General features: G+C 50.1%; 1 protein-coding gene across 1 annotated transcript; it reads left to right on the top strand.

Annotated features, from left to right (window-relative positions):
* Window positions 1-1351: 1351 nt before the first annotated feature.
* On the top strand, window positions 1352-20456 carry LOC306921368 (voltage-dependent calcium channel gamma-3 subunit-like; the record flags this gene model as incomplete). Its single annotated transcript, XM_079498479.1, has 7 exons — window positions 1352-1538; window positions 5588-5671; window positions 8318-8458; window positions 8993-9272; window positions 10585-10975; window positions 18802-18942; window positions 20355-20456. 7 exons carry the CDS (start codon window positions 1352-1354, stop codon window positions 20454-20456), a joined length of 1326 nt encoding a protein of 441 aa, XP_079354605.1.
* Between the last annotated feature and the right edge of the window lie 1569 nt (window positions 20457-22025).

Raw genomic sequence — 22025 nt, 5'->3', positions numbered from 1 at the left:
TTCCGTCATACAGTCTGGACTCCAGAGGGGCCCTTTTATGGCCATTGATTGTTAGATTTAGGTCAAAAAGATGATAAAAACACAAATGTCGCACGCTATGGGGGACCTGCAAAAATGACCGGCCCAGGGGCCCTGGTGGGGGTTAATCTGTCCCTGCCTCTGCTGCTCACAGGTGAAAATTCAACTGGCAATTTTACCAAAAATAATCTACGTCGGTGTGTTACTCACCGAAACAAAGCCTGTTTTGCGTTGGTGAAAGGAGAGGAGAGGAGAGGAGAGGAGAGGAGAGGAGAGGAGAGGAGAGGAGAGGAGAGGAGAGGAGAGGAGAGGAGAGGAGAGGGGAGGGGAGAGGAGAGGAGAGGAGAGGAGAGGAGAGGAGAGGAGAGGAGAGGAGAGGAGAGGAGAGGAGAGGAGAGGAGAGGGGAGGGGAGAGGAGAGGAGAGGTGTGCGCGCCGTGCGCTTGGTTGTGTGTGATAGAGCAGACAGACAGACAGACAGACAGACAGACAGACAGACCTCTAGACCAGCCCTGGTAGGATCATCCGGCTGCAGATCTCTTTTAAACAGATCAACTTTACCTTCTCCGTTGTTATGTTTACCACTAATTACCAGCTATAGTTTCCGATTCCAACACTACATATTTTGAAGTCATTCTCGGATTCTAAATTATTCTAAAAATGTTCTGAATAGATTTATTTCGCCCCGGATTCCATCTTTTATACAATCTACTGAAACTGAATGAATTTACCGATTATACATTCAGATTTTATGCCCTGATTGTATAGTTTTTATTTAATTTTACGCGCGGTCTTTCTTTATTGCGCGCAATCCGCGGACATGGAGACCTTCCCTTCCCACTGCCAGTACGCATGGACTGAACTGTGTGTGTGACCCACTAGATCCTGACAGGCTGCTGACACACACACACACACACACATATACACACCACACACACCGCACGGAGGGAGAGGCGAGAGGTAGGCTAAACCCACCGCTCCATCCATCCACACACACATCCACAACAAACCCAGAGTTCCATTTCGGAGAAGGATATTATGTGCGTAAACCCCGCCGCGCTCCTCAGATGGTGTGGACTTGGCAGCCAGCTGCTGCTTCGGATCGCTTCCCAAAAAAACGTCTCAAAGCGGAGGAGAAGGAACAGAGAGAAGAGGAGCGTGTTGCCATTGTTGTAAAGGCTTTAATAAAGAAGCAGCCCCGCTCAGGGGACCGGCGGCGGCGGCGGGACGAGGGAGAGGAGGCGGAGAAGGGCGCTTCAGCGGCGGCGGCAGGAGGAGCTGCCTCCTCCCCGGCCGGCAGCAGCATCATGAGGGTGCGCCGCTACCAGGGGACCATGATGCTGCTGACCACGGCCGGCGCCTTCTGCGCCTTCAGCCTGATGACCATCGCCGTGGGCACGGACTACTGGCTGTACTCGCGCGGCATGTGTCGACCCAAGCACCACTTGGAGAACGAGACCATCCGCAAGAACGAGGAGGTGCTCACCCACTCCGGGCTGTGGAGGACCTGCTGCACCGAAGGTAGGTTAAAAGTGACTTCTGGAGCTGTGGAGCAGCAGGGTTCCCAAACTTTTTCATGTCGGCCCCTTGAATGGCATTTCTATCTCTGAGACCCCAATTTATATTGTAATATCAATGTTAATTTAACTACATAGAACCTGCTGTGTAGGCTACTGTGTTGATTTGGACAGCACATTTTGATTTTAGTTTTAGTAGTCTCTTGAATAGTTTTCATTTAGTTTTAGACACACTTTAGTCACCTGGTTGTAGTTTTAGTCGACTTAATCTACAGTTGATTTAGCTGACTAAAATGTATTTTGTGGGTCGTAATGACTGATTTTACACGTGCTGAAAATAGCCGATCTACAAGCCTTAGCTCACAACGCGTTGTATAGTGAGTCAAACACTTATTACACCAAAAAAAGTCCTTGCGGTCTTGTTTCCATTTTGGTCCTATGTATCAAAAAAATCACACCCGTGTGAAGTGAGGGGCGCTCTTATCCTCATACATCATCATGATCAAACATCATCACAGTCCGTGCATGCTCAGCCAATCAAATCATCTCATTCCGTGGTACAAACACACAGACATGCATAGACACACAAAGCTGGGCATAGGAGGGGCTAGCACCCCTCAAACATAACACCAGAATTTCAATATCACAAATATGAAAACACTATAGCCATCATCAGGGCTGTTTCAAAGGAAGCAAGTGAACCACATTTGTTAAGGGATGGTGTCAGGGCATTCCACACTGACTGTGGTGGCAGTGCAGTATGTACCATACCTGTTCGATATGGGTCAGTGGTTTTCAACCCTTTTCATATCAAGGCCCATTATGTATTTGGTGACTTTATAGTGACTAATAGGAATAGACTGTGTGACAACCCGGGAATAGTCTGGTGACCACCCGAGAGACAGGTGGCAGCCTGAATGTATAGACGGCACCCGGGTGAGCAGTGTGGGCTAGCGCCCCCAGCCTGTGTCCGCCGTGAGGAGGAAGCCCAAAAAACCCTCGGTGAGACCTTTAGGAGGGCCATTCAAGCCGCACCACCACTCCCGAATGAAGTGGCTGGTGCTGGGAATCTGGTGGACCTGGTGAGAGCAGGAAGTGGACCTGGTGAGGGCCTACTCCTTGGTGAGAGTTATGGGGGTCCTTGAAATTGAAATGGTTTGAGAACCACTGCACACTAAATGGAACAGAGCCTTAATTAGTATCATCGGTAACACCTGTGAAGGAAGTATAGGGAAAGGGGCCCGGAAGCAAGGAAGATTACAGAAGGAAGTGTCATGCGGTCACGTGACTGTGCTGCGCCATGACACTTTCATGGGAGCCGAATCTCGCACCGGAAGTTTCATTAATACAAAGCAGTGAATGGAGCGAGCTGGACCAGCTCATAACAAACATTATATATGAACCATTGGAGACCCGTGTCATATAATCGGTTAAGGAATAAAATAGAAGACATATCACAGGTTGTTTTCTAATCACTTGCTTTTCAGTGCACAGTACATCATTTTATTTGAGGATTTAAACAGCAGCAGGTATCATTTCTGTTTCCGGGGGTATCGCGAGATTTGACTGCCAGACGGGAAACGGTGGACAGTCTCGCGATACTTGACACGTTCAGAAACGTACTTTTTGCTCTTTAGATACCTCGATGAAATTTCACAGTGTACACATCGAAAAGCAACACAGCAGACAATAATGTGTTACATGTCTTCTGTTATTTTCCAGAAGTGATTACTTTACAAAAGATCTCAGTCATTCAGAAATAGTGTTTGTTCATGAGCTGGTCACTGAGCTCTAAGTGCATTCTGCCGAACTTCCGGGTGCAGTTTGGCTCCCGTGGTGCGACGAATCTGCCGTCTGGAGTTGCTTGATAGCGAAAATGACGTCGGTGACCTTACCTCCATTTCATATGCCCGGAAGTAGGACGTTATTCTCTCTGCATATTTGTGTGCCCCTTTTTTGCAACTATGCTTAAACCTAACCCTAATCCTAAACCTAACCTCAATATTCAAAAATTACCGGTATGCTTAACCCTAACCTCAGTAAAACTATGCCTAATCCTAAACTTATACCTAACCCTAACCATAACGCTATGACCTCAGTAAAACTATGCCTGCTCGGGAGCCAATCAGACACATGGTAAGGCGGGTCTATCCTTGAACATTGGTGGGATTCATAATCAGGCCCCCTTGAGTCTCCTACTAACAATTGTTTTTCTTTTGTTCTGGTCAACCATTGATAACCTCACACCCGGGTCATTGGTGTGACCCAGAGCCTTAGATATAGACAGAGTTACGCAAACTGTGTTCACTTCATGGGGCTTCAGTCCAATGGCGGCTCTCCTACATAGACTTCTATTGAGAATGGGGACAACCAACTGGGACAAGTCCTGGAACGGAAGTATAGGCAGAAATGCATTGGACCCAGGCGGCAACAGCCCAGCTTTAATGATCTTAAATCCCTTTATTTGAGATTGTTTTGTAGTAATAGTACAACATAAACATTAAGGAGACTTTAGTTGTTACTGTACAATACTTTAAAACAGTTCATGTTGCACACATGCTTAAAATAGCTCTTATTTGCGCCGACCTCGTTGAAAACAATGTATTTCCAACTCCAGCTTGTCTCAGTTCAGGCTGCATGAACAGCGCTCGAGCGCTCGGTTTCTGCCGATGACCCAGGTTGCTGACACCTGGGTCATTAGTGACCACACGTGGCAAGTTTGAAGTCAAGCGGTCAAGAGTTATACTTGGCGCACGCACGCACGCACACACACACACACGCACTCACGCACACACGCGCGCACGGACGGACGGACGCACGCACGGACGCAGATGAAGAGTGTGCTTATGGTTAGTATCTCCATGTAGGTTTTGTGGTGATGGTAACCATGGCAACATGAGGCCACGGCAGCATCGATACCTAACGGATCAATGGGTGGAGCTGATTGGCTGGCAGGGGGTGTGGTTTATCAATAGCCTGTCCCACATCGTTAAACAAGTTCAGTGCCGAGGACTATTGATCGTCGCACGCACGCACGCACGCACGCACGCACGCACGCACGCACGCACGCACGCACGCACGCACGCACGCACGCACGCACGCACGCACGCACGCACGCACGCACGCACGCACGCACACACACACACACACACACACACACACACACACACACACACACACACACACGTTACTGTGTGTTTGCTTTCACTGCATGTTGCACTTTTAGAAAAAGCACTTTTCACTGCTGAATTTAGCAGGATTAGACCAGAGGGGTGTGTTTTTACCGTCATTATTAATGCACGCCCGTGTTGCTGCAGGAACGAGGCTGCAGGGCGAGTCCCGTAGGCAGCACAGGCGTGCGATTATACAGTTACCCTTTAAAAAAAACACGTTGACTCATCTGAATTAAAACTAAGATATTCGCTAAAAGTAATCATATATCTTTAACCCATTTAGGACTGAGAGATTCTACAAATGTCTTCTAAATCATGACAGTTTTCTGATGAACCTATGTTTCTATGTCATTGGTGCTCAAATGTTCATGTCAAGAACCCCACAAATTATATGTAATTGGCCGCCGACCCCCATCTGAAAATATGTAGTTCCATGGGGACCCCCCAGAAGCAAATATATGAGTTAAAAACTCTCCCTCTGAAAGAATATACAGTATATTCAAATTTCAAAGATTTGCACCACATTTTCATGATTTTTCAAAAATAGCAGATCTACAAGCTTGTAGCGCGGCACTCAGTGCCACACTATGAGCTTGTAGATCTGCTATTTTCCAATAGCTAAAGTATATGCTATATGCTTAAAACACACGTGTGGTACTGGTGTGTGTGTGTGTGTGTGTGTGTGTGTGTGTGTGTGTGTGTGTGTGTGTGTGTGTGTGTGTGTGTGTGTGTGTGTGTGTGTGTGTGTGTGTGCGCGCGCGCGCGCGCGTGCGTGCGTGCGTGCGTGCGTGCGTGCGTGCGTGCGTGCGTGCGTGCGTGCGTGCGTGCGTGCGTGCGTGCGTGCGTGCGTGCGTGCGTGCGTGCGTGCGTGCGTGTACAGGTACGTACAGAGGCGTGTGTAAAGACATCGAACACTTCCCAGAGGATGCAGACTATGAACAGGACGGCGCCGAGTACCTCCTACGTGAGTATAAATACACCTGTATGTGTGTGTACTGTACGCTATCTGTACTAGTATGTGAGTATAATTAACCTGTATGTGTGTACTTGTACGCTATTTTCCACCGAAGGTCGCAATCGTGCATTTCCCGTCACTCAAAATAACCATACATGGGGAAAGCCCCATATATGGTGCCCAGGTCTCGTGACATCACTATGACATCATCAGGGCTGGAGATCCCTGATGTCATCAATATTAGTATACGGATATATGTCAGAACCTGTTCTGACATTCCATATGTTGATCCTTCCCACATCCATCCTTCCTCTTCGATGTCTCCCTTTTGACCGATACCTGTCCATTTAAACTCTAGACGGGCCGGCCTTCCCCAAAGTTATTAGTGCAGCCGCGCCCGGGAGCCGGCGAAAACTAGAGTTCACAACAGGCCCCGAAAAGCAAGGCCCGGCCCTACCTGGGCCCTCCATCAAACCCTGTACACTCAAGACACTGCCCCCGCTGCCACCCTTAGATCTCCATAATATGGAGCTGACCTGTTCTGACATTCCTTAGGTTGATCTGACCTCATCAAACCCTGTACACTCAAGACACGCTCCATATATGGCCAGTGCAAACGACCTCGCCCTTTACTGTGTCACCTTGAAATGGGCTCTGATGCTGCAAATAGCTGGGCACACCGATTTACTGGTTCCAACTGACACTCTCATTGTGTTAATGTGTTACATCTCCTCTCCTCTCTCTAGTGTGTGTGTGTGTGTGTGTGTGTGTGTGTGTGTGTGTGTGTGTGTACTACTAAACCTCTCCTCTCTCTAGTGTGTGTGTGTGTGTGTGTGTGTGTGTGTGTGTGTGTGTGTGTGTGTGTGTGTGTGTGTGTGTGTGTGTGTGTGTGTGTGTGTGTGTGTGTGTGTGTGTGTGTGTGTGTGTGTGTGTGTACTACTAAACCTCTCCTCTCTCTAGTGTGTGTGTGTGTGTGTGTGTGTGTGTGTGTGTGTGTGTGTGTGTGTGTGTGTGTGTGTGTGTGTGTGTGTGTGTGTGTGTGTACTACTAAACCTCTCCTCTCTCTAGTGTGTGTGCTACTAAACCTCTCCTCTCTCTAGTGTGTGTGTGTGTGTGTGTGTGTGTGTGTGTGTGTGTGTGTGTGTGTGTGTGTGTGTGTGTGTGTGTGTGTGTGTGTACTACTAAACCTCTCCTCTCTAAATAATGCACTTTGTTTATACCTTTCATGACATAACAATGTCATCGCAAAGTGCTTTACAGCAGTAAACACCCCCAAATTGACACTAATCAGCCCTGCGAACCCCCATTTGAAGAGATATGCCAGGGACCCCCATAAGAGAAGATTTTACGGCTCTAGCAGTGTTTCTCGACCCGTTAAATTTCAAGGACCCCCAGTTTGACATGCATTAGGCTATTGACCCCCCCATTTAATGGCATTTCTATATCTCATGGGGCCCCCAATTTAGCCTATATATATATATATATATATATATTGTAAAATCAATGGAAGGTTTACTCTTGAGTGGGTACAAATTGGTTCCAAACTATCATTTAGCTGCTGGGGACCCCCTGAAACTCCCTCAAGGACCCCTGGGGGTCCCCGGTCCCCACTTTGGGAACCACTGCTTGTACAGGGCAGAAAAGAAACAAACTATAGGTGTAGATCCCATCGTCTGTGTGTCTGTCGTTTCTGTCTGTCTCTAGGTGTAGTGAGAGCATCCAGCCTGTTTCCCATATCATCAACGTGTCTGTCGTTTCCCATCATCAACGTGTCTGTCGTTTCTGTCTGTCTCTAGGTGTAGTGAGAGCATCCAGCCTGTTTCCCATCATCAACGTGTCTGTCGTTTCTGTCTGTCTCTAGGTGTAGTGAGAGCATCCAGCCTGTTTCCCATCATAAACATGTCTGTCGTTTCTGTCTGTCTCTATAGGTGTAGTGAGAGCATCCAGCCTGTTTCCCATCGTCAACGTGTCTGTCGTTTCTGTCTGTCTCTATAGGTGTAGTGAGAGCATCCAGCCTGTTTCCCATATTCAGCGTGTCTGTCGTTTCTGTCTGTCTCTAGGTGTAGTGAGAGCATCCAGCCTGTTTCCCATCATCAACGTGTCTGTCGTTTCTGTCTGTCTCTAGGTGTAGTGAGAGCATCCAGCCTGTTTCCCACCATAAACATGTCTGTCGTTTCTGTCTGTCTCTATAGGTGTAGTGAGAGCATCCAGCCTGTTTCCCATCGTCAATGTGTCTGTCGTTTCTGTCTGTCTCTAGGTGTAGTGAGAGCATCCAGCCTGTTTCCCATCGTCAACGTGTCTGTCGTTTCTGTCTGTCTCTAGGTGTAGTGAGAGCATCCAGCCTGTTTCCCACCATAAACATGTCTGTCGTTTCTGTCTGTCTCTATAGGTGTAGTGAGAGCATCCAGCCTGTTTCCCATCATCAACGTGTCTGTCGTTTCTGTCTGTCTCTAGGTGTAGTGAGAGCATCCAGCCTGTTTCCCATCATAAACGTGTCTGTCGTTTCTGTCTGTCTCTAGGTGTAGTGAGAGCATCCAGCCTGTTTCCCATCATAAACGTGTCTGTCGTTTCTGTCTGTCTCTAGGTGTAGTGAGAGCATCCAGCCTGTTTCCCATCATAAACATGTCTGTCTGTCGTTTCTGTCTGTCTCTATAGGTGTAGTGAGAGCATCCAGCCTGTTTCCCATATTCAGCGTGTGTCTGTTGTTTCTCGGAGGACTGTGCGTCGCTGCCAGTGAGTTCTACAAGAGACGACACAACATCATCCTCACGGCTGGGATCCTGTTCATTTCTGCAGGTATGCATGCATGCACGCGCACACGCATGCACGTACGCACGCACGCCAGTGGCGTGCACAGACATTTAGAGGGGCAGGTGCTCAAGTGAAAAAAGGGCACCTTGTGCGGTGCATGGAACCGGCCGGTTGCCTAAATCGTGTGAGATTTATAGATTTTGGGGCATAAATAATATAGCCTATTAGGAGCTTTTAATCAATAAATTGATGGATGTCACCATGGGCACACTGTTCTATTTTGTTCTATTTTAAAATATCTTTTAGAGCTTATTTTTTATTTCCTTTTCTGCTAAGCAACAAGCTATATATGCTTAGATGTTTTCTATTGATATTACGATAAATGTGCGCGACTGTAAAGACGAAATGGAAGTGGCGAGGAGGCTCCACTTCCGCTTTATAGTTGACTCATGACAGCTCTTCTGTTGGCCCAGACTGTATGATGAAGCGTTTGGAAATTGCGGAGGCAACAGTCTGGTAACGCGAGACTATACAGTTTGTGACACAATCCACCTCTTTGCCTCGTGTTCCCGCCGCCAGGCCTCAGCAACATCATCGGCATCATCGTCTACATATCGGCCATGTCCGGCGACAACCAGCAGGACAACAAGAAGACCCACGAGTACGGCTGGTCCTTCAACTTCGGAGCGCTGTCCTTCGTGCTGGCCGAGATGGCGGGCGTCCTGGCCGTGCACGTCTTCATCGAGAAGCACCGGCAGCTCCGCACCAAAGGACGCTGCTCCATCCGGAAGCCTCCGCCCGTCCTGAGAAGCTCCTCCTTCTACCGCAACCGCTACTACAACTACAACCGCAGCAGGAGGTGTTCTTTACCCCCTTATCTCATGTGTTTTTCCCGCTCTTTATGACCGTATCTCCTGTCTCCTTTCTGTTTTTTTTCCCGCTGTTTTCGGCCCTCCTTTCTGTTTTTGGCCTCATTTCCTGTTTTTCCTGCTGTTTTTGGCTTCCTTTCATGTTTTTCCCACTGTTTTTGGGCCTCCTTCCTGTTTTTCCCGCTGTTTTAGCCTCCTTTCCTGTTTTTCCTGCTGTTTTTGGCCTCCTTTCTTGTTTTTCCCGCTGTTTTTGGCCTCCTTTCTTGTTTTTCCCGCTGTTTTTGGCCTCCTTTCCTGTTTTTCCTGCTGTTTTTGGTCTCCTTTCCTGTTTTTCCCACTCTTTTTGGTCTCCTTTCCTGTTTTTCCCGCTGTTTTTGGTCTCCTTTCCTGTTTTTCCCACTCTTTTTGGTCTCCTTTCCTGTTTTTCCCGCTGTTTTTGGACTCCTTTCCTGTTTTTCCCACTCTTTTTGTCCCTCCTTCCTGTTTTTCATCTCCTTTCCTGTTTTTCCCACTCTTTTTGTCCCTCCTTCCTGTTTTCCCGCTGTTTTTGGTCTCCTTTCCTGTTTTTCCCACTCTTTTTGGTCTCCTTTCCTGTTTTTCCTGCTGTTTTTGGACTCCTTTCCTGTTTTTCCCACTCTTTTTGGCCCTCCTTCCTGTTTTTCATCTCCTTTCCTGTTTTTCCCACTCTTTTTGCCCCTCCTTCCTGTTTTTCGTCTCCTTTCCTGTTTTTTTCCTGCTCTTTCCCGGCCTCGTTTCCTGTTTTTCCCAGCTCTTTTTGGGCTCCTTTTCCTGTTCCCGCTCTTTCCGGCAGGAAAAGGCCAGCAGGAGGTGCATTACGAAGAGTAGAGTTGCTTTACGATACCGATATTCCAGTATTGGCAAAGCTGCCGATACTGCCTCAAATGCTGGTATCGGTATCGGTGAGTATAAAAGGTATATTTCCCAGTGTTGCGTTGATGAATCTACAGTATGTCTGGTGGGAATATGTTGGTGTCACTTCAACCCGTTTTTCTTCCACCCCTTTCTTCCCATACTGTACGTGTTTGTCCCTTTTGTACTTCCTTTATATGACGATTTCCTGCTTTTTTTTTTATTTTTTATAGAAGTGCATATTTGTACGTCTTTAAATGTCCTGATGAATTGAAAATGGTGGACCCTGTTGTAAACAAGTGTAATGCATGGCTTCGTCCACAAAGTAAACAGTTTTTGCATTGCTTTCGTTTGCAATGTATACCCATTCTGCACATACTGTGAAATGAACATTTTCAATCAATCAATCAATGTTGTCTTATGGTATCTTAGGTGCAGTTACCGTAGCAACCACAGCGGAGGAGGAGGAGGAGGAGGAGGCGGTTCCTTCCACCACCTCGCCTCCCTGCAGCCGCGGGACAGCGTCGACATGAACCACCTCGCCTTGGCTCCGCCGCCGGGCGTCACGTGCGTCACGCCTCCGCTCAGCGGCCGGTCCGTCACGCCTCCGCTGCAGAGGGGCCTGTCCGTCACGCCCGACTTCATGCTGTACGCCATGACCACGCCCCTGCAGGCCCCTGCCCCCCCCAGGGACAACGGCAAGGCGGGGGGGGGCATGGTGGCCGCCGCCGGCAACAATGTGAATAACGCTGTGGCGGCGACACCCAACGACGTGAATAACTCTCTGACTGGAAACTGTGCCGCCAGCCGGAGGACCACCCCGGTCTGAGAACGCAAACACGAGTCGACCCTTTTCTTTTTTTTTGAGGGGCACTATAGCCCCCTAACCTGACTCTGCCAGATTGCGGCAGTATGTTGAGTTCACAAGTTCCCTCCTCCTACTGTACCTCAATCTGGTCTCTCGCAAGCGGAAATGATGAACCCGAACCAGCGGGGAAAAAACATCTGATATGGCCTCATTCACACCTACAAGAAACCTGTCTTGTCCGTGTCTTGTAGCCTGGCTAATAAGCCAGACCGAATCAGCCGTTGGCAAAAAGAAATTGCCTGCCGGCGGATTACGGTCTGGAGAGGCTCAATTGTACGCCCATTTCCTACACCAGAGAACTGGTGTGGCCAATCGGGACACGGTATGCAATATGGGCGGGCTTTGGTACAGTGACATTCAATGCTTGAGACCTTTGACTGACAGTAGCTCTGACCAATTGCGTCAAAGAGAAAATGTTTGAACCCCCCCCCCCCCCCCCGGGGAAACAAGATCCATACACAGCATCTCCAGACTCAAATACCACACGACAGTGTGATTTGAGTCTGGCTTATTAGCCAGGCTACGTGTCTTGTGTCTTGTCCGTGTTTAATGGCCGCCCCCCAAATTCCCAATGCTTTTCCAATGGAAGTCACATGGTTTGACCAAACATTTTTGTCTGATAGCTGTGTTCTACTACTACTACTACTGCCACCATCTGGCGCAGTCGGGTTACTAGCCCCTGCTATGTCCAGCTTTGAGGGTTTGTGTAAACGCAGCCGTTGTCCTAACACAAACATTGAATGCCGTTGACAATGAATGGCCAGCTTCGAGTGTTTGTGTAAACACAAACCTTGCGTAACCACAAGCATTTGAAGACGAAGGAGAGGACACAAATTCCGATTGGCCTGGAATGTATGATGCATGGTGTACGATGATAAGAGCGCCCCTCACTTCACACGGGTGGGATTTTTTTATTTACATTTTTATTCTACCCGTTTTTCACCCGGTGCCAATTGCCTAACAGCTGTATTCCTGGACGCTATACTCTGCCAACCTGGGGAGAGCCCTGGACTGAGCTCATCCTTCCTTCAATGCATGAGGAGGAGTTCTTATTACCTGGATGGAGGGAGATTCCTCGGTAGGACGTATAGCACGTGGAAGGAACACATTATTCCAACCAGTTCCTTTCCCCTCCATCAGATGCCCCGGCTGACCAGGGGGAGGCAGTTTAGAGAGCAGGATTACTGCATGTTTTTTGCCACAAAACGGCCTGGCCAATCAGCAGCAGCTATCCCGCCTCTAGCTGCTGCTGATTGGCCAGGCCGTTTTGTGGCCGGGCATCAAGTCTGCCTGAGAGTTCCCCGATGGGAGCAGGAGGGGGGAACCCAGTGTACTCTCTGCTGCCCCATCTGGCGGAGTCAGGTTAATAGTACCTACCCTAGAGCCAAATTCCAATACCCCAAATCTCTGCCACTCACACTCGGTCACTCCAGCATGGCGGTGTCGCGGTGAAATTGGTGACCTGCTGAGATATGTGACAATCGTGTAGAGTAGAGGGCGGCACTTGGACCAATAGACCGGGACTGGGACTCGAACCGGTGACCCTTCTGTTTCCCTTCAGCCATGGCCCCCATCGCCCCCCATCTGTGATTCATCTCCTTGTGCTTTTAATAGACATTTGACATGACGATGATGGGTGTTTTGGGGACATTCTTTGTCCACTGTGTTCATGTTTGACGCTATAGCTATATCTGTTGTTGTAGAGTGCGTGCGTGCGTGCGTGCGTGCGTGCGTGCGTGCGTGCGTGCGTGCGTGCGTGCGTGCGTGCGTGACAGACAGACAGGCAGGCAGGCAGGCAGGCAGGCAGGCAGACAGGCAGACAGGCAGACAGACAGACAGACAGACAGACAGACAGACAGACAGACAGACAGAGCGAAAGGAGATGACAAGGTCACGCCTGGCTGTCCATGTGTGTCTCTGTCCTTCTCTGGTGACCTGAAACCAGAATAGAAACTCCATTAAAAGCATTAGTGCTCTGTATGTGTGTGTACTGATGTGTGTGTGTGTGTGTGTGTGTGTGTGTGCGTGCGTGCGCGCGCGCGCACGCACGCGTGCGTGCGTGCGTGCGTGCGTGCGTGCGTGCGTGCGTGCGTGCGTGCGTGCGTGTTTGTGCACATACAGGCCTACATGCCTGTCTGTGCATAAGAGCAGTTGTGGTACTGCAACATTGTTTACATTAAATATATATTATAAAAGCAACTGTGTGGTCTTTCATTGATTGATTGATTGATTGATTGATTGATTGATTGATTGCTTTATTAGCAGTTTGTAAAAAATAGCACAGGAATGTAGGCCTATACAGTTCAATACAAGGTCTGGTAAGAGGATTTATAACCCAAGAAAGCACCATGGATTGTTTATATTGAGGTCCTTTGTACTCAATTCATCACATTTAATGGTATATTCAGTGATTTCACTTGGTTCAAATATCGCTTTTTTTTTTTAAATAATCCTCCCTAGTATAGAGTGTGCTGACCATATAAGGAGTTCCTCCCTGTCCCCAGTTAACCCCTGGGGTCAAAATACCATAGGTTTCGTTTTTGGCTATAGAGGGCCCAGCCTTCATCCAATCATGATAAGAGGGGCCTTCCTTCAATCATGATCGAGTGGGGACGTGCCTTGGTGCACGTGCTGTTGGCCTGTTGCACGTCCCCCCACTGTAGAGCATGTGCATGTGCACATCTTGTTACCAAATCACTGAATGCTCATTTAATGACGTATATACTATTACTGATACAAATACACATACACAGTAGGCCTACTATGAACAAAAAAACATCATATCAGCAGGAAGATGGAATGAGCTAAAAATGTCAGTCATTACTTACCTACTAGCTAAAATATACTGAGGTGGAAAGCCTGGTGATGCAAGGTATAGTATACTAGATACTAGTCTTTTAATGTTGTGATGAATTGAAAATGGAGGACCATGATTTGTAAACTAGTCTTAGTGCTTTTTTCTGGTGCTCAGTAGCAGTGTATTTGTATTGACTTTCGTTTGAACTGTAGGCTATACCCACTCTACAAACTGTGAATAGTAAATGTCTATCAATTCAATAGCACCTGAATAACATATTGATTGATTGGAAATTGTATTAACAGTATCCAGAATGGGTACATTTCAAACAAAAGCACAACTCAATACAATACAACAACTGTTGCTGTGGACGACACCATGATAAAGCATTACACGTTACAACTAGGGTCCACCTTTTTCAATTCATTGATTGATTGATTGATTGAAGAATTTATTAACAGTTTGCAGAATTACAGTACATTTCAAGCACAAACTCAATACAAAGGCTGTTAACTGTGAGTGGACGACCCAATTAAGCATTACACTTGTTTCCAATAGGGTCCACCATGTTCAAATCATCAAAACATTTAGAGACGTACAAATAGACACTTCTATAGACAGAACATGAAATTCACCTTTTAATTTCTGAAGATGTGCAGAATATGTTTTGGAACAGTAGAATTACAGCACAACTTTATACAATTCCAAATTCATATAATTGCACAATTTTGAAACCAACAGAAACATGGCCTATTATTAAACATTACTCAGCATTATTATTATAGTCATTTCTTAACAAAATGCCTATTAAGTATAGTTGGACGTAATTATTGTGCCATGAGTTTGTGTTCTACATAGTACAAGGTTTATTTTGTGGATTAGAGTGAATGTGCAGACAGGGATTTGGAGACTCTCGTCTGAGACGACACTGCTTGTTTCTGCAGAGAGTATCATTTTTAACACCTCTCCTCCTCTGTCCTCTCCTCTCCTAGCCTTTTGCAGGATTTGGCTAATCTAGGCCTTTTGTTTTAACACACAAATCCCAACACACACACACACACACACACACACACACACACACACACACACACACACACACACACACACACACACCATGGGACAGAAGCATCCAGTCCTGTCCACTGCAGGTAGCTGATAGACAAGCTGGTGCCATGGTGAATGGTCTGCATATCTTCATCGTGGGTTCTCTGGGGGTTCAAGCCTTTGGCCTGCACCTTATCTGCACTACACACAGAGTGGGAGAGTGTTTGCTAATAAATGGCTGTAGTTTGTTAAAATGTGGATGAGTTTAATTATTGGCGTACCAAATGCATGGAACGCACCACACAGATTTCTATTAATTCAATTCGATATCCAGTGCAAGATGTTGTGCAGATGTTATAGATCTGTCTTGGACACTGTCACCATGTATAAATATATACTTTACTTTATTTGTTTATTTAGTCGGGACAATGTACATTAATGAACATTACATTACAAATGCAGTGTAAATATACCAGATTTAGCAAAACATGCTAATTTCCATCTGCAGTCCCCAGACATCGAACATCAAACAGTACAAACAGGGCTGACATACAGGACATAACATACAAATACCTAGTACATGTCAAACGTATTAAGACAGGCTTTTTTCGGTTACAAGAACTGGCCCATGCCGTGCAACGTATTTCACAGGCCGTGGAGTTGTTTCCACATATGGCTCTGTTTCAATTTAAAGTTCTCATAACCTAAGTTGGCTCCTGCTCCCCCTTCAGAGGTGGCTTTGATTCAATACTTTTTAAACAGTTTGCTAAAAGTACAGATGTACAGTTATACAATAATGCTAAAAGGAAGGATACACACATTCAGGTTCTTGATGGTTCTTCTAGGTTACCATTCGAAGAGCCATCTCTCAGAGGGATGTCTCTGTTTGGTGTACTGTATATCTTTGTATATTTACTTTGCTGTATTATTGTGTAGATCAGTGGTTCTCAGTGTGGGGTTCGGGAACCCCCAGGGATCCTTGGGGGGTTCCAGGGGGTCCCTATGGGTAAATGATTGCTAGTTAATCTTCACCACAACCCAGATTCGGCACAAACAAGGGACTAAATTCTTTTCGCTCCTATGCCACCAAAATGTGGAACGCCCTACCAACTGTCATTAAGACATGCGAATCCCTTGACTCCTTCAAAACCGCTCTCAAAGGGCACCTACGGATGGCTGCAATTCGAAACTGGCCCCCGTAAAATCTGAATCCCCCCCGCCCCCACCCCCCTTTTTTTCCCCTCACTGTATATATTTCTTTTCCTTTTTTACCTCCTTTATGATGAATTCCTGTTCTGTCTATAGAAGTGTCTATTTGTACGTCTCTAAATGTTTTGATGATTTGAACATGGTGGACCCTATTGGAAACAAGTGTAATGCTTAATTGGGTCGTCCACTCACAGTTAACAGCCTTTGTATTGAGTTTGTGCTTGAAATGTACTGTAATTCTGCAAACTGTTAATAAATTCTTCAATCAATCAATCAAAAACCATTATTCCATGTACACCTAAATACAACTGGAGAATGTACATGAATGTTCACAGTACAGTCTGTTTTGATCAGAATGTCACCGTATAGTCTTTACCTACAGTAGAGAGAGATCAAATTATGACAGGACATATTTTGTCAGAATTGTTTTGAAATAATCTATTGAAAGTGTAGCACCTGCGATGTAATGGAGTTGGAACAACAGATGTTCAGGGGGAGGAGAAACGCACCTTGGCCCTGCCCTTCAGGCCACTCTCCGCCCCCCACGTCAATCTACCTGTCCCTATTTATACCTGCCCAGTACCACCCAGAATCCTCCATGTTTCGCCCGCGTCGCTGCGTCGCACACTAGCCGCCTTCCTACAGGCTTCTCGCAAAATTGATTAATAGCCTACTACTTATTTCACTTACCGTCGTCCACGGAACCAGCTTTCTACCTCCTTCGTCCGTCATAACCCCCGCCGCCATATAGCCACGGGGTCCCCGTCTTCCACCTCCAGCAACAACAACATCCACGGCTTCCAACTCCGTTACCGGCTCCGTACTTCCAACGCCACCCAGGCTCACCAACACGTTTGCTGCGGGATACAAGGACAGACGCCTCCCGCCCCAACTTTCAAAACCGGCACACCGTTCCGTCTCGACACGGGACCCCCGCCGATCAGATGACGTCACCCACAGTTCCAGAGCCACGCCGTTCGAGCCAAGCAGAACGATCCATCCGCCCCACCAACGCAACAACTCACAAAGCTAAGTTTCATTCAACTGTCACAAGCCACAGCTAGCTCAGGGCTTCCATTCATGCCCGAAGCTTCACTGACGCGCAGCCTGTCACGTCATCACTCCGTGACAGCCACAACCAGAAGCAGTTCTTGCTGAAACCACACGGGGTCGCTGAAAGCCAGCTAACGGATTGCACTCCATAGTGTTTCTCCCTGCGGCCATAGGCTTCCACGCAACCTTCATTAATAGTATTGGTTTGCACTTCACAATGCATTCCCCGCAGCCAGGCTTCTTTATGTTTGTTTCTTCTTTGATATGGACATAACAATGTGCCGCTTGCACAGTTGTACAATTGTAGATGCATCGTCTACAGCATGTTAGCAGTCTTTCGTTCAGGCCTCAGCCTTCCCTTCAGCCTTTCTGTCCGTCAGATAGCCATGCTCCCCCCCCGTCCCCCCTCCTTCTCTCAGCTCGTACTCAGCTCGTACTCAGCGTGTACTCAGCTCGTACTCAGCTCGTACTCAGCATATACTCAGCTCGTACTCAGCATATACTCAGCTCGTACTCAGCTCGTACTCAGCATGTACTCAGCATGTACTCAGCATATACTCAGCTCGTACTCAGCATATACTCAGCTCGTACTCAGCTCGTACTCAGCATGTACTCAGCTCGTACTCAGCTCGTACTCAGCATGTACTCAGCTCGTACTCAGCTCGTACTCAGCATATACTCAGCTCGTACTCAGCATATACTCAGCTCGTACTCAGCTCGTACTCAGCATGTACTCAGCTCGTACTCAGCTCGTACTCAGCTCGTACTCAGCATGTACCCAGCTCGTACTCGGCACGTACTCCCCTGCGTTGGCCCCGCCCCCCCTCTTCCCAGCCTTCCATTCAGGCCCCAGCCTTTCTTTCAGCTTCATGCAGCCAGTCAGCCAGTCACGCCCCCAGCCTCCGCCATGCTCCCAGCGCCCCTTTCAGGCCCCAGCCTTCCTTTCAACAGACGTATAGCTTGTCATGTAGACAGCACAATAATTGCTTTGCATGTAGTCATAGCATAGTACTGTATATATGCTAGTTTCTATGTATAGTGTCTTATATAGTTATGTTCTAGTTACGTTCTTAGCTTACGCATGTTTCATGATAAATGCTTTTATACGTGATGTATGCCCTTGCTTGTTCCTGCCTAATGTAAGTTGTTCCGGATTAAGAGCGTCTGCTAAATGCCTAAATTGTTTTCAGCCATTTCATTCAGCCAGTCGGTCAGCCATTCACGCTCTCAGCCTCTCACGCAGGCCCCAGCCATTCTTTCAGCCTTTCATTTAGCCAGTCAGCCAGTCATGCCCTCAGCCGCGCCTCCCTCAGGCCCCAGCCATTCTTCCAGCCCTACCTCCTCCCTCCCCTCCACTCCTTCCCTTCCACACTTCTCCCCACCACCCCTCCCCCACATGGCACATTTCTTCCGAACAGCGCAAACAGCGCAACCCTCCAAAGCTCCCCCCCTCCACCAGCACAATCCCCACAATCAGTGAAACCCCTCCAAACCCCCCCACCTCAGCGCCTGCCCCCACACCCTCACGTCCATCCTGTCCCTCTTTTCCTCCTCCGCCTCGCAGGCCGCTCCACCCCCCACCGCCCCCCCCGATCTAGGTTCTGCCCGCCTCGCCCTCCCCACTCAAACTTCCCCCGCCCCCCCATCCCTCGCCACCGGGTTGGCTGCATTGATCTAGGTTCTGCCCGCCTCGCCCCCCCTGGCTCCGCCCGCCTTCCCTCAGGTTCTGCCCGCCTGTCCCCAGGTTCTGCCCGCCTACCCCCCCTTCCTGGCCCCTCTCCACCCTACGCTGGATCTCCCCAGCGTTCACACTACGCTGGTACCCCCCAGCGTCTTTTCCGACCCCTCCTACCCCCCCCCCCCCCCCCCGCCCCCCTCCTTCTCTCTCTCGCCAGTCAGACAGCCACGCTCCCGGCCTTACATCCAGGCCCCCGTCCCCCCTCCTTCTCTCCTCACAGCCTCCGGTGATGGCTCTGCCCACCGTCCCTTCACCCCCCCCCCAGCCACCCCGCCACCTCCGCCGATGGCTCCACCCAACTCCCTTCCCTTCCCTCCCGTCATCCTACCCCTCCCACCCTCCTCACCCAGTTCTTTCAGCTTGGACACACTCTGTTTTACATTTCACCTTTCGATATTGCTGTATTTAGTGCACGTTGTTGATTTTGTGTTTTGTATTCCGGCTACATTGAACAAGGTTAGGACGACGACGACGATGATGATGATGATGATGATGATGATGATGCTGATCCTGACCCCTCCTCCCGGCGCCGTACGCCCCCCCGCTCAGTTTCCCCCGGACGGCACCGCTTGCCTCCCCCGTCCCCCTCCTATCCTTCCACAGCTAGTCCGGCGGCCGCCCCACCCAACCCCCCTCCGCCCCCTCCTAAAACCCCCCGCCCCCCTCCTTCTCTCCCTCCACAGCTAGTCCGGCGGCCGCCCCGCCCAACACCCTTCCGCCCCCCCCCTAACCCCCCCCACCCCTCCCCGTCCCCCCTCCCTCTCTCCTATCCCCGTCCCCCCTCCCTCTATCCTATCCCCCCCTCCCCCGTCCCCCCTCCCTCTCTCCTATCCCCCCCTCCCCCGCCCCCCCTCTCTTTCACAGCTAATCCGGTGATGGCTCCGCCCATCGTCCCTTCACCCCTCCCCTAACCCCACCCCCACCCCTCCGTTCTCTCCCATCCCCCTCCCCACGTAGCACGTACTGGTCTGGCAGCCCGTACTCTGGTCGGGCAGCCCACTTCCCCTTAGGCCCCGCCCACCTTCCCTCGGCGCTGCCCGCTTTCCCTCAGGCTCTGCCCGCCTGCCCCCAGGCCCCGCCCACCTTCCCCCAGGCTCTGCCCGCTTTTCCTCAGGCTCTGCCAGCCTGCCCCGCCCACCTTCCCTCGGCGCCGCTCGCCTTCCCTCAGGCTCTGCCCGCCTCCCCTTAGGCCCCGCCCACCTTCCCTCGGCGCTGCCCGCCTTCCCTCAGGTTCTGCCCGCCTGCCCCCAGGCCCCGCCCACCTTCCCTCGGCGCCGCCCGCCTTCCCTCAGGCTCTGCCCGCCTGCCCCTCCCCCTCCCGGCCCGCCCTCCCGGCCCCCTCCCACCCTACGCTGGCTCTCCCCAGCTTCCCCCCCTCCCTCTCTCTCTTCACAGCTATTCCGGTGGCCGCCCCGCCCAATTCCCCTCCGCCCCCTCCTACCCCCCTCCCATCCACCCCCTCCCCCGTCTCCCCTCCTTCTCTCCTCTCACAGCTAGTCCCGCCCCGAGAGTGCCTGCCCCAGGAGTTTCAGCTAGACCACTTCCCCCACGCTCGATCCGCCTTCCTCCCGACTCACTCCCACCCCCAGTTCTAGACCTTGCTCGTTTTTTTTTTTTGGCGTCCTAGAATGCCTACTACGCACAGACACGGGTTCCTCACTCAGACCCGTATCCTGCCCCAGACCCTCAATCTCCGGTCACCATTCTCCCCCGGAACTCCCTCTCGACACTTCTCCGTAGCAGCCCTCCACCCTCCTACGTGGTCGGCTCGGACCGTCCGCCCCCCTCAACTCTCCCTTCCCCAGACCTCGCCACGCCCTCCGCCTTCACTAGCCACTTCCGCTAGCCACGGCCACTTCACTCCTCCGCCCCTACAACTCTCCCTTCCCTAGACTTCGCCACACCCTCCGCCTTCACTAGCCACTTTCACTAGGCACGGCCACTTCGCTCCTCCGCCCCTACAACTCTCCCTTCCCTAGACCTCGCCACGCCTTCGGCCTTCACTAGCCACTTTCCTAGCCACGGCCACTCCACTCCTCATGCCTCCACGACCAGAGCTTGCTCCCCGTCAGTCCTCGGAACCCCGGTTAACAACGTCCGCACCAGACGCTGCCACGACCCCCAGACCTCTTTTCGCCCACGCAACCGGAACCACTGCCTCGCAGCTCGGTTCCCATCGCACACGGTCAAATCCCCAACACCCTAGCGACTCCCGCAGACAACTTCCCGCAGACAACTTCCACGCCACTCCTTCCACATCGGCGCCGCATCCACCGCCGCCAGCCGAGGCCCCCAGGACCACGCCGTCCACCTGCTTGGCAGATGGGCTTCCCAAGCCTACCAGTCCCACCCGTACGAACCTCCTCTGCCTTAGAACAGCCCTTCCCCTAATTAGTAGTCGCTCCCCGTTGTTCCTTTTGGGGATATCGTCCATGCGCACCGTAAGACGAACGCCTTACGACGAACGCCACACGACGAGTGCCATTCGACCACCTCCCCAAAGACTCAGGGTCGGCGACCCCCCCGGAACCTACACATCCGTATTCATTCATCCCTCCTGCATCCCTCCATTACTTCACTGTCAATAAATCACTTAAACCTACCCAATGGTGTGTTTATTTCTACCAGTGAAATGGAGTTGGAACAACAGATGTTCAGGGGGAGGAGAAACGCACCTTGGCCCTGCCCTTCAGGCCACTCTCCGCCCCCCACGTCAATCTACCTGTCCCTATTTATACCTGCCCAGTACCACCCAGAATCCTCCATGTTTCGCCCGCGTCGCTGCGTCGCACACTAGCCGCCTTCCTACAGGCTTCTCGCAACCCACCCCCACCCCTTCACCACCTATTAAACAAAACTCTCTCCTCTCCTTCTCAGGTTCTTGCGGGGGATATCGTCCATGCGCACCGTAAGACGAACGCCTTACGACGAACGCCACACGACGAGTGCCATTCGACCACCTCCCCAAAGACTCAGGGTCGGCGACCCCCCCGGAACCTACACATCCGTATTCATTCATCCCTCCTGCATCCCTCCATTACTTCACTGTCAATAAATCACTTAAACCTACCCAATGGTGTGTTTATTTCTACCAGTGAATAGCATCTCATTTTCGAGGTGGTCCTGGTCCTATACACACAAATACAACAAAATGCATGTTACAT

Source organism: Electrona antarctica (genome assembly GCF_951216825.1).
Source record: "Electrona antarctica genome assembly, chromosome: 4".
Taxonomy (NCBI): domain Eukaryota; kingdom Metazoa; phylum Chordata; class Actinopteri; order Myctophiformes; family Myctophidae; genus Electrona; species Electrona antarctica.
The sequence above is the reverse complement of the archived record's forward strand: the minus strand, read 5'-3'. Positions and strand labels throughout refer to the sequence as shown.